The following is a 12,886-nucleotide window of genomic DNA, read 5'->3' as shown; positions in this document are numbered from 1 at the left end:
GTCCTGCACATCTATGGAAACATCACAAAAATGGCAACAAAAAAAAGAAAAGAAAAGAAAAAAAGTAGAGAGGAATCAAAAATGTCATTTGTCCAGTACACAGTCAGGCTATTAATCCTTTTAAAAAATCTGAAATTGAGTTTATCTATTTTACAAAAATTGAAAACATGTGGCATCAACATGCATACCATTTTTTGAAGTGTGCACAGATGTTGCCAATACCTGAAAAAGAAATAGTGCCTATGGATACTTAAATATATTTTACTACTTACATTTTTGCAACTGGGCCGCAAGGTGACTCAGTGGTTAGCACCGTTGTCGTGCAGCGAGAAGGTTGCCGTTTCGCATCCCAGTGAGGACACTGGGATCTTTCTGCGTGGAGTTTGGATGTTCTCCCCGTGCAGTGTGGGTTCTCTCCAGGTTCTCCGGCTTCCTCCCACACAGTCCAAAAACATGTTGAGGTTAATTGGTGATTCTGAATTGTCGGTAGGTTGGGGCGCCGCTATGGCTCACCTGGTTGAGCTGGCGTCCCATGTGCAGGGCTACAGTCCCAATGTGGAGGTCATGAGTTCACAAAGGCCAAAAAAAGAAAAACTAATAATCATTGTCCGTAGGTGTGAATGTGAGTGTGCTTGGTTGTCTGTCTCTAAGTGTGGCCCTGTGATAGACTGGTGACCTGTCCAGGGTGTCCCCTGCCTTCACCTTACGTCAGCTGGGATAGACTCCAGCCCCATAGAGATATAGAGAATTCAGTCTTTTTGGTAAGATGTTACAGTTTTAAACTTGACAGAATCACCTGTCACACATGGTTAGTTCAAGGACCTTTGGAAAGTTACAAATGAAACAAATCCTTCTGTTTTTACAGTTTCTGCCTCTGAGAATGTGTGTAATTATGGCAATTTTGTTTTCACCCATAAGAAAACATGCCTTTCAAACCTGTCAGATTATATCAGTTTTATTGTAGATAATTTATATCGCTCTAAGAATTCCCAATAACAATTGCAGGGTCAACACCTATTGTAAGCTTTTATTTTTACATGTGACCTTAGTTTGGGGTTAACAACAAGAGCAACTCTTGTTCACACTACAAGTGAAGTCCTTCTTTTCCTTGTTCTCTCCTCGGGGGTCAGAATGAACAACAATACTTGCCAGAAGCTTGAACTCACACTCTCCCTAAACATAAGGACCACCCAGCTGTTTATACTTTCAGACTCCCAACAAAAACTTGCAGCAATGATTTATATCCCAAATACATTTTTTTTTTTACATAGTTTCCTTACATTGTTCATTTGGGCACCACTGGTTTTCCGCAGTCTGCATAGAAATGTTGGTTCTGTTTATCCTGTTTATTATTAAAGCACCAGCTTGTGTTGATTGCGTTTTAGAAAATGTTCTAAATGAATGCTAAACAACGATGTCGGTGTTAATCATGTGTTGCGTGTTTACAGTGGGCCTTCGGAGTGACGCTGTGGGAACTGATGACTCTGGGTCAGACCCCCTACGTCGACATCGACCCTTTCGAGATGTCGGCTTACCTGAAGGATGGATACAGAATAGCACAACCTATCAACTGTCCAGATGAACTGTAAGCTGGTTTTCAGAGCATATGCGCAGGCACACAAACACTGTGTTTTCCCTCATTTTATTAAGAACTTGGTAAACGTATAGATCAATTTAATGAGTCTTCTCTCTGTGTATATGAAGTTTTAAATTCTCACAGCATCCAGTATAATGACAAGTTCAGACTACATCATATTTTTGTGTAATAAGGCGGCCACTGTGTTCAAACAGATGATTATAGAGTCATAAATTCTTGCATGACTTTGCAGTGAAACATGAAAACTCACATATTGGTTCCTGATTGATCATATTTTACCGCCTTTCATGACCTGCCTGATGTCATTGGCAAGGAAGTACAAGTGATCATTTTTGCTTCACCATGTGCTCCTACTGGTGCTCCCCTCATTGAACATTTTCTGTTGTGGAAGTTGTCATACAGCACACAAGAAGGTAAAAAAAAAATGGTGACCAGCTCATTAGGGCTGATGTCCAGCTTTTGCTCTCTGCTTTCAGATTAAGTTCCACATGAACGCATAAATCTAAGTTAGTATATCCCTGCAGCAGAGCAAAGCATGTGTGTTTGTTTATCATCAGCCAGGACTTTCAACAAAGAAGTACGCTGCTGCTGACACATTGTTTGTGTAATAAAAGACTTCAATCAAACCAAAATGTTCAGCTGTTACCAGCAGTGAAGCTTATCAACATCCTACAACTGTCAAGAAGAAGGAGCAGCTTTTGCAGCCATTTTGCTGCCAGGGCACTATTATTTACAGGCTTTTTCATCAATATTAAGGCTGTCACCTTCTCACTGCTGGGTGATAATGTAGCTTTTCATGGTTCACAGCAGGCCTGCAGTGGCCAACCACCCAGGTGCATTCGTTTGTTAAGCATGACTGACTCCAATCAGGGAGAGTTCAAGCTATGGGTGCAGGAGGCAAAGTCCATTACCGTGCTGTGTATTAGCCTTGTCACCAACAGCTTTAATTTTATCAAGAAAATCTTAGCTGTTACTATTTAGCTATAATTTTTAATCATATTTCTTTCTAAATATAAAATTAATTCATGGTTCAAAATAATGTTCATTATACTGTTTACCAATCTGCTACAAAATTAAGCACCCCTCTGGTGAACATCAATGTCTTACCCTGCTAACATGGCCATGTGGTGTTTTATATTCGAGAAGACAAATCATGAGCGAAATGAGAAGGCAATGCCATGGCTGAGCATTTCCTCCTTTGAAACTGCATTGTAGCAACGAGGGCTTTGAAAACACAGACTCAGACGTCCAGCGTTTCAAGTAAAGCAAACATAAGGAACTAATCTGTGGATTTGCAGGCTTTGACGTTCTGTGTCATTGTTCTTCTTCAGATTCAGTTTTCGGTTCGTGACTGTATTACTCCAATATTACAGCCTTCCATTGTGTAGCAGTTGTACAGTGTTTGAAAACAGTCACAGTTGAGCTGATGTGCTTGAGAAGCATGGACTTCATAAATCTGCATGTTCTAGAGGAAGCAACAGTGTAGAGTTACATCTGAGACATTTAAAGGCAGGAAGGGATTATTTTTTATGGAAATAAACTTGTAATATGTAACTCTGATACACAGAGAGCTTTTAGGAGTGATAAATCTGCGACAGAAAGTAACCTTAAAATCACTGTTTTTTCTGTAAGTAACACCCACTTTAATGTCAGCACCCAAGGTTTGCCAGCGTAACATTGAACCGTAACAAGAAAATCGATGTTATTTACTCTTCCGGCCCATGGTTTCATATTGTGGCTGATCAGTTGTTCCAGTAAAAACCTCTGTACCTTGTCAAGACCATCCTGATGCCTGCTCTCGCTCTCGATCAATTAAAATCCAGTATTTGACTTTGACAGTCTGTACACAAACGCACACTTCTTTTCTTCACTTTTCCAACAACTCTGAACCCTCATTTGATCCTAACTTCGATCCCAAATTGTAGATCAGCAAGACTATCCTATTGTGTTTTATCATGTTGTGGTTATTAGTTAAATCTGTTTATTTCCGAGCTTCAGCTTCAGATCACCTATCAGTTACAAATCAGAAAACAAAGAAAACTGTCTGATCAGTTGCAGTTTAGTTGCACTATTGGATTGTCAGCTCAAAAGTCTGTACTTCCCACCCAGTAAAAAAAGGAAAACTTGGTGTTACATATCCACAAAAAACTCTGATTGTTGATAATAAACAGAAATCCAGGAGCTGATTACCTGAGATCTGTCAAAAGATCGAACTCGGTTTCCTTGTAAGTACAATGGCTGTTGAAGTGATTGCTTCCTTTTCCAAAATATTGGAGGTTGCAAAATGTAAGGGCAGAACTGATTAAGAAGTGATTATATCTCAGTCATTTATATCAGCAGTGCACAGGCAGCTCCTGTTTCAGTACAAAGTGTATACCAGGTGAATACAATGCCCCGAGTCTGAAGCCAGTTTCTGTCTCACAAACGCACACTAAAGAAAACATTATTCTGGCATTGCTCGTGGATAGATATCTGATTTTGATTGTTTTTTTTGTGTGTGTGTCTCTGTGTTGCAGGTTTGCAGTGATGGCTTGTTGCTGGGCTCTGGACCCGGAGGAGAGGCCCAAGTTTCAGCAGCTGGTTCAGTGTCTCACAGAGTTTCACGCAGCGTTGGGTGCTTACGTGTGAAAACAAGCTCTTCTCTTTTTTTTTTTCCAGCGAGACTAAAAGCTGGCGGACACTGTTCGTAAGGAATACATGTATGAAATTGTGCCTTATCAGATGCAAGAGCAGACCTGATGATTTTATTTTGTACAGTTCCTTTGGAGTTTTTATATAGTTTTAATTATCTTTTTACAGCATAGCAAAGTAAAAGGATCCTTTGTTGAATTTTGTTTCATTTGCTTTGAAAGCATCTACAAAGGGCCATGACAGTACTCTTCCCTCACTGAGAGGACCAGAACAATGGAAAGACGTCCTCGTCTGTGCAGCACGTCGGCATTTAAGGACATTAATGTGCCATTGAACAATTTTTTATTTTTTTATTTTTTTTAAGAACAATGTAAGCTTCTGAAAACGACAGTATTTTCTACAGTTTTATAACGTAGTGAAACCGTGTAGATTTGTTTTTGGATGAGAGTAACTCTACAGCAGAATGATTTAGGTACCAAAGTAGACTAAAGGGCTTCATTTGTACAGTATATGTAACCACCTTCTCACTCTGTCATGGTGAGCTCTGGCGCGGTACGAGAGGCAGCTTGGAAACCACATTCTGTATTTTCTGAGATGATTTCTGCCATCCCTTTAAATGGTACACTGCTTCCTCTGGATCACACCAACGCTGCCTTCAAATGGAACTCGTGAGCTTGCGATTGTAATGTAGGAGTTCGCCAAATTCATGGTGTTCTCGTGGTAACATCGACTTGAAATTGCGAGAACTTGGCAACAGGAGGCTGTTCTCCACTGCAGGAACTTGAAGGCTGTTTTAGGGCAGCCTGAGCCTTTTTGCATGTTCTGACTACGACAGCAGCAGCTCCTTTAAAACCTCCTCTGCAACACTTTGAGCAGAAAAAAGCACGTACTCCAGGGTAGCTGTGAGGGACTTGACACTGATGGTTTCACTCTGTCCCCTCTGATGTTCTTGTGGAGTCGCAATGCTCTCCTCTCTTACATCACTATCTTTAATGTAAAATTCTCCATATGTGACCCATCTGCACGAAATCTGTCACATTGTGCCTTGGGCTATATCCGAAATACAGCCCGAGTTACGTTACCACATGATAAAATATTGATTTTGGGTTTATTACTTATTACTATGGGTCCATTTAGTTGTTTTCTACTTGTAGCAAACATATAATTTACAAAGCATAATAATATTATGCTCCATATCGCTGTCAAATACCGTCAGCGTGCCTGAGCAGTAACACAAGAAAGAAGCCATGGCAATCACTTGTGCACAGGCGCCGCGAGCAATATGTCATTGCTAGCCAATCCTGTCCCGTGATTTGCGTCATGTGGTAGCAACACGCTGCTTTTGTATACGCATAATAGCCCAAGGCGCAATGCGACTGATTTCGTGCAATTGGGTCACATATAGGCTATATAACAAACCTCCATTGTTCTATTTCCTACATGCTTGTAGAACAGTTACATCCAAAAACCTACGACTCGCTGTTGTTCTGGAGTACCCGGAGTTAACTCAGAGTTGAAGCTGTTAGATCCAACACCATAATGGAAACAAAAAAAGACTAAAAGGGCCAAGTGCCGTAAACATTCATGCCACCAAGTTCCTGCAGTGGAAAGTCACTTTCAGTATCTTGTAGCAAGCTAGCAAGCAGGTGACATAATAGCCCAAGGCACAATGCGACATGCAAAAAATATACTGAAAAGATGAGGCCATTGGGAATATCAAAATTTTCCTTCAACATAATGACATTAGAGAGAAAAACTCAGCTAATGTTAGAAAATGACATACCATCCACTGAAAAACAGATTTTGTGGAGCTGGTGAGCACCACTGGAGGGTTCATCAGGACTCTTCTCATAAACACGACCCCATTTGAAGGCAGAATAATAAGTCCTGCGGATGAGTTTCCGTGCCAACGCTCAGTGGAGACGTCACAGCTGGTTTAAAGTGTGCAGTGTGGATGAGACGAGTGGATGCAACAACATCAGCACTGCAAGGGCTCCAACCTTTACCAACCCAGTTTTTTAAAAGGCATCTGGTTAGAATTTTGGACACTTTTTTTATTATTTGAATGCCACCACCTTCTTCCTCTTTTGTACATTTATTTTCCAATGTCACAACCTCCCCGACTCTTTTCTTTTTATAAGCTCAGTAGTTGTGTGTTTATGGCAAACGGTTTTAACATTTAATAGCTCGACTGGATGTGTATTGCAGTTTACATTTCAGATATCCACATCATCATTTACCTTTCAGGTGTCTCTTTTTAGAGATATCTACAAATCAGCAACTGCTGAATTATGACTTGTTTAATTTCAGGTTCAAATATCTACAGTTTAATTTTGACCAGACATAATTCTAGTTCAAGATCTTCCCATCAGATGTCTACGCTGTTCTTTATATATATCTTGAATTAGGTTTAAACTGGTCAGAGGGATACTCTCGATATCTGGAATAACATGTTGTTTACATCTGTAGTTTTAATCCTGGATAGTCGAACTCAACTATTAAATGCTATTAAACTCAGCTTGTCATATGCATCAGAACTCAGCCCTTCATAAGACTGTTTGATTTTTTTTCCTTTTTTTTGGTGAGGACACTTTTAATCACTGTGAACACGCAAACACACGACTGCCTACCAACTTGGTCTAATCGTACTCTTACACCTTTGACATCTTTGTGATGCGTCTTTATGGTCACTGCATGTTGAAATAAGGTTGTAAACTGTTTCCTGAATTCGTATCCACAAATTAAATGAGATCTTTTAAATATGCAATGCCTACTTCATTTACTTTTTCATAATCAGAAGCATTCAGTGTATCAGTATTGCCCATTTTAATGTTTATTTTGTACCACAAAAGCCACAGCACAAGAATTTATTTATTTATTTACTTTTTTTGAGCCTGCAGACTATCAGTGGTGCCTTTGCCCAATGAGTAGAGCAGTGACGTGCAGTGAGGTTCGTGGCTGGTGAGGCACTGACTTCATTACAATCACATTTACAAATATATGCACTCTACAGAGTAGCTCATTTGCCATTTGATTGGCAGCAGTTAACAAGTTATGTTTCATATCTGCATTCTTTACACATACAAACTGTAGCCCACAAAACGCACATTTCATTTTTTAAAAAACACTTAAATAAAGTCCATGCACCGCTGCTTTTGGACAAAAATATCCGTTACTTTTAAAAGTAGCGGATATAGAAAAATAACGAAAATTGTTTAAGAATTGTAGTCCTTCATGTTGAACTGGGCGAGAGGGGGAAAAAAAACAAATGGATCACTGCACTTGACTTGCTAACTGTGTATTGTACCTAGTCTAGCTTGCTGTCACTTACTCTGCAGCCACGGAGTCACAAGAAGCATGTCTGGGATCACGAGCGCTCCCTGCCATGAGGCAGGAGAACTGCCTGCCTCACCTGGAACCTCTTCTCAGCACACAAAACGCGAGACACACATACAGTTGGTAACAATAAAACACTGTACATTATTGTACACATCAGCTGAACTATGGAAAATCAGGTTATATATTAAATGTGTTTGAACCGTGTTATTGGCGACATCCAGACAGCAGCACGCTGTCACTGCATGGCATCCAGCACAGGGAGGGATTACACAATCCAAAGTGAGGCTCAGCTCGCTGCTGCCGCACCAGCTTCTCTTCCAAGCATTTGAATGGGAAATTGTGAAATTTAGCAATTTTGAATTTAAAAAATCATCAAAATTTATGCTTTACAGTACAAATCACTGGATAAATATAACCATTTAAATTATTTTATCATTGTATTTTTTTTCTTTTCGTGATGGCAGGTGAGCCTGCCTCCACTGACCGCACATCACTGGAGTAGAGCTACTATAATAAATAATGATAGAGTATTGCCAAATAAGCTTCTCTGTGTTTGTAATACAAGAACACTGTTGTGAATTCTTATTGTTTTCTGTTTCTTTGTTTTATCTGAGCTGCTTTTGTTTGGCCTCTTCAGCTTTAGGCTAAAGTTGATGTCACATGAATTCCAGGCTTCTTCACGATGTCGTAATGGAAAGTTATGCAAAATCTAATTTGTTTGGAATCTTTTAATCTCCTGCTTCTCGAGGCCTCATCCTTACATGCTATCAATTATATTTGTTGATGCAGCAATTTTTTTTTGTTGCTTTTTTTTGGGGGGGGGGTTTCTGGTCGTGAAGCCTTCTGAGTTCTTAGAACAAGCTTCTAAACGTCACTAATGTGAAGTCACTTTGGGGTGTTTCCACATGGCTTCAGCAGAGTTTGGACACTTTCAAAATATTATAAGTCGTTTGCGGGTTTCACTTCGTCACAGTCAAAAGTGTCACAGTTTTTCTGCAGTTTCCTCACCAGCAGCAGCAGCCATACTAGACCACAATGCAACGCAATGCAACCGCAAGACAGGTTGAGTAAGTGGAAGCTGTCATTACCAGACTGTTGTGTCAGAGAACTTTACAAGGTTTCAGTTTTTGGTTTTTTGTTTTTAAAGTAAAGCGCAGAATATCAACAGTTTTAGGGGCTTTCTGGGTTTTATACAGCAGGTAGCTCTGCAAACTTGTTTCTAGGAACAGGCTTCTGTTTATAATTAATGTGACTCATATTTGGATCCACCTTTGTTATTGTCTTTCAGTTTCCTCAAAGTTTTCAGTTTTCATCTGGTCTTTTCTATTAATTTATTTCATATTCTCCAACAGAAACACCTCTCATTTTCACCTTGGATTTGTTGTTTCATGCAGTAATGCAGGCTCTTGAACACGCCCTTGTTAATCTAAACATCGTCCGACCAAAGTTCAGCTCTCATATCTGTGTCGCTTGGCAACACGTTTATTTAACCAGGGACCTGCATTTGCTTAATATAGAGGGGTTATTAATTCACGAGAACAGGATTTCTGTATTAACACAGTGTTATAGATATTTTTATAGGTTGCGCTGCTGTAATCCTTTATAATGCATTAAGTTGTCAAGGTCTCACAAATGAGATTACATGATAACAACACATCATGACTGGCATTATGGGCATGTAGTGTCCAATTCAGAAATCCTGGAGGCCAGAAACAGTGTCCAGATCTTACCAGAGCATGTGAGACATGCAGAGAGGAATTAAAAGTGAAGCCTTGTTGAAAGAAATGAGAGATTTTGAATGTAACTGGATCAAATAAACAACATATTCTCTCATCATTTCATGTGTGATGATAGAAAATGCAACAAGAACAACTGTAGGAGAGTTGCAGAGCTTCTGTTTCCTGCTTCATGTCGGCCTCTCTGCTGCACTCAAAATAGCATTCATTCAGTCCTGTTGATTATATTTCTCGACAGCATTACGATTAGATAAACTTTTTTTGATCCCTCACCAGGATATTCACGTTACAGCAGCTAGATTCAAATAAAGCATAGTAAATAATTTTTTAAAAAGTAGATAATAATAGACTATGTAGACCTGTCACATGTACAGATATGGCATGATGGATGACTGTACCCAAATTGTAGGAGCTCAATGGTGTGTAGAATTATACGTAAAAGAGCTGATTAGTTAGACATAAGTAACTTGTATTGCACTTAAAAATGTATAAAGAGAAAATCTGTTACATTACATAATTGTACTTGAAGAGCTACAAAGATATATAAACACACATCAGTCAATTCTAACGTTATGTGAGCAGACAATGAGCTGCTGAGATTTTTCCTAAACTTGTGATGACAAATCCAACATTTAAAGGAGAAGGAGTTTGTTTACAGTTGCATTCTTGAGCTTTGTGCTGTTTTCATACCAAGAATTGGTGTTATTTTGAGGATGATATCATTTCATGTTTATTTGTGCAATAGTTATGTCAATCTGGAAATAATTGCATTAATGCTGGGTCTTTTTTTGAGTGATTGCGGGAGTTTAAGACTAAATTTTGTTCAGAAACAAACATGCTACATCTAGTGATCAACTTCCAGATTACTATTAAAAATAATTAGTCACACCACATAATGAAAAGCCAACTATCAAAAAACGGACATCCGTATTTAATACAATATAATAACCAAGACTCGGATGCCAAACTAAATAAATATCAAATGATTCACTGTTTCTCCACTAGACTTTTTTGAAGCAGTATTCAGACTTTTATTTTGGTAACTAATATCTTTATTTATTTAGAATAGAAATTATTAATTCTAGTGATTTTTTTAAATTGTCATAAGTGGGCTACCTGGAGGATCCTTGGAACTCCCTAAAATCAAGGCTGTGGTAGCTTCAGGGAAAGGAGTTAAAAAATCTTTTTCATCAGTCGGAGGACATGATTATTTCATTCATGTGGTTACAAGAGTCTTCTGGGATTCTACAAATACTTTGAGAACAACGTTAAGTGGTTTACAACGACCTTGTGGCTTCTTCAAAAATCTCTGGGCAATTATCTTCTTGAGAAATGAGCTGTTAGCAGACAGTTTGACCCAAATATATGCAAATAGCATTACATGAGAGGCATTATGAAACAATGAGCCTCTGGGCACAGAGGTGTGAACGGTCAGACCTGCTTTGGGATTATTTTGTGTCTTACAGATGTTTTGCATCTTTTTATGTCTCCTTGTGGTCATTTTTTGCCTCACTTTAGATTTCTTTGGATATTAGTGTTTCTGTATATCCTTGCTACCATTCTGTGTCTCTTTGAGGTTATTTTCTGTCACAGTTAGATTATGTTAGGTCTCATGTTTGTTTTCTTTGTCTCTGAGGTCATTTGGCATTTTTTCCTCCTTTTTTCTTTTCTTTTCTTGTCCTAGTTTGATCATTTTGAGTCTTATTTTGATTGTTTTGCATCTCGTTGTGCTCACATTTTATTTGGGGCAATTTGTGTCTCATGTTGATTATTTTGCATCTCATCACTTTCTGGTTATTTTGCATCGCTTTGTGGTTAGTTTTTGTTACATCCTGCTTATTTTGTGTCTCAGTTTGTCTCATTTTGCATCTCTTTGTAGCCCTTCTTTGTCTCTTTGAGGTCATTCTGCATCTCATTTTGATTGTTTTGCATCTCTAGCAGTCTTGGTTGTTTTCAGCTTTAGGGAAATATAGGTTTTCAATAACTAAACTAGAGACATTATAAGGGAGAGACTCGTCTTTGAGAGAATCCCAAATAGAAATCTATGGGAGAATTCCCAGTGACGGTGGTTGTGTGACACATTTCCTGCTTCTCCTGATACTTTGTAGTTATTGCTCCCTCGCCATTCATTTAGATTGCAGCCTGTGGCCTGTACTATGAAGCGAGTTGAACATACCCAAGATATATTTGCATTATCTGGCTTCACTAAGCCCAAGCAGTCACACTGAGCGGTCACACGAAGCTGGTTATCAGCTCATTCAGTCCACCCAGGGTTTCTGAATCTAGCTGTGAGCGCATTCACATGAAAGGGGCGAAGTTGGCAACAGATGACGGACCGCAAACATGGACATCTAGAGCTGCATATTTTTCACAAGAATAACAAACTGTAATCTTAAACCAATATGAGGAATTTAAAAACACAAGACAGACTAGAAGAAACACAGCTGTCAGGTTTGAAAGGAAAAACCAGGAAAGAAAGCTGGAAAAAAAAAAGACTGAACTGTGTGAATGTGAGTTAATCAGCTCATCAATATCACTGCCTCAATTAAGGCACAATCAGAGTACAGTTTTATTTACGTTTCGGTTAGCTTAGGTGTAGGCTCTGACATTACTATGTAACACCAGACTGTATCATGAAATTACAAACGTAGTCCCTTTATGCCATTCACAAAATGTCAAATTATATAAAGAATAAATAATCAAGTAATAAATTCAAACAATTTTCATCATGATGTGAAGGATGGATTAATAATTTTCGCATTCATTACATTTCAATTTAACTGTGTTGCTGAGAGTTTCTTGTTGAGCAAATTTTGTAATTAGCATAATTAGGTAATTATCAGGTAAAATAACGATGCAATCATATGCAATGGTCTTGTAGTCACAAAATCTCAAACAGATATTTGAAAGGTTGGAGAGAGACAAGACACGACCTCATATTGCCAAGCTTTTTAAAACTTTTCTGTCCCAATGAAGCCATTGGAACAATTTTTAATGTTAAAAAATAAAACTTGATTTACATCCAGAATTTGTGCTAAAATTGTCATCTATCTTGGCCAGAAATGCAGTTCTTGCATCAACAGGTTGCATGCTGCTCCCTTAGATATCCAATTCAGTACATGGTGTTTTCATGAAAAACAGGGGTCGAAGGAAAAGTGTTCGACAACTGTGGTCCCGAAAATGAAACCTCCCCTACTGCAGAAACATGATACTCGCTCTGAAACCTCTCGCCGTCCTCAGAGACCCTCTTACAGGACTACTTTACTATGTTAAGTGTTATGAGATGACCTATGTTGTGAATTGGTGCTACATAAATAAAGTTGAATTGAGTGGAAATTGAATTATTTGCACACTGAGCTCTGTGGGAACTTCTAGAAATGGTGATGACATTTTCCAAGAGAAAAGATCGATCTGTAGGGGATGTTTTAATACGTGTCAATTTGTTTTGTTGAACTTAGCCTGCTCAGAGAAAATTATGCAGTTAGCATAGTTTACCATGGCGATTTAATCTGTTGAACCATAAATTAGCTCGCTAATCTTAAATCCTACTTCATAGTTCAGGCCTCTGGTCGGGCTTTCAATA

At 38.8% G+C, this 12,886-nt stretch overlaps 1 protein-coding gene across 2 annotated transcripts in view; it reads left to right on the top strand.

Moving 5' to 3' along the window:
• ryk (receptor like tyrosine kinase) overlaps positions 1-6,992 on the top strand; it is a 51,802-nt gene extending 44,810 nt beyond the window's left edge. For both annotated transcript variants that reach the window (XM_008277550.1, XM_008277549.1), the window contains exons 15-16: positions 1,449-1,585; positions 4,114-6,992. In XM_008277550.1, coding sequence (XP_008275772.1) covers positions 1,449-1,585; positions 4,114-4,225 — 249 coding nt within the window. In that variant the 3' untranslated portion in view covers positions 4,226-6,992. The remainder of the gene's footprint in view (positions 1-1,448; positions 1,586-4,113) is intronic.
• Positions 6,993-12,886: the final 5,894 nt, after the last annotated feature.

This window comes from Stegastes partitus, unplaced genomic scaffold (assembly GCF_000690725.1).
Source record: "Stegastes partitus isolate 25-593 unplaced genomic scaffold, Stegastes_partitus-1.0.2 Scaffold100, whole genome shotgun sequence".
NCBI lineage: Eukaryota > Metazoa > Chordata > Actinopteri > Pomacentridae > Stegastes > Stegastes partitus.
The sequence above is the reverse complement of the archived record's forward strand: the minus strand, read 5'-3'. Positions and strand labels throughout refer to the sequence as shown.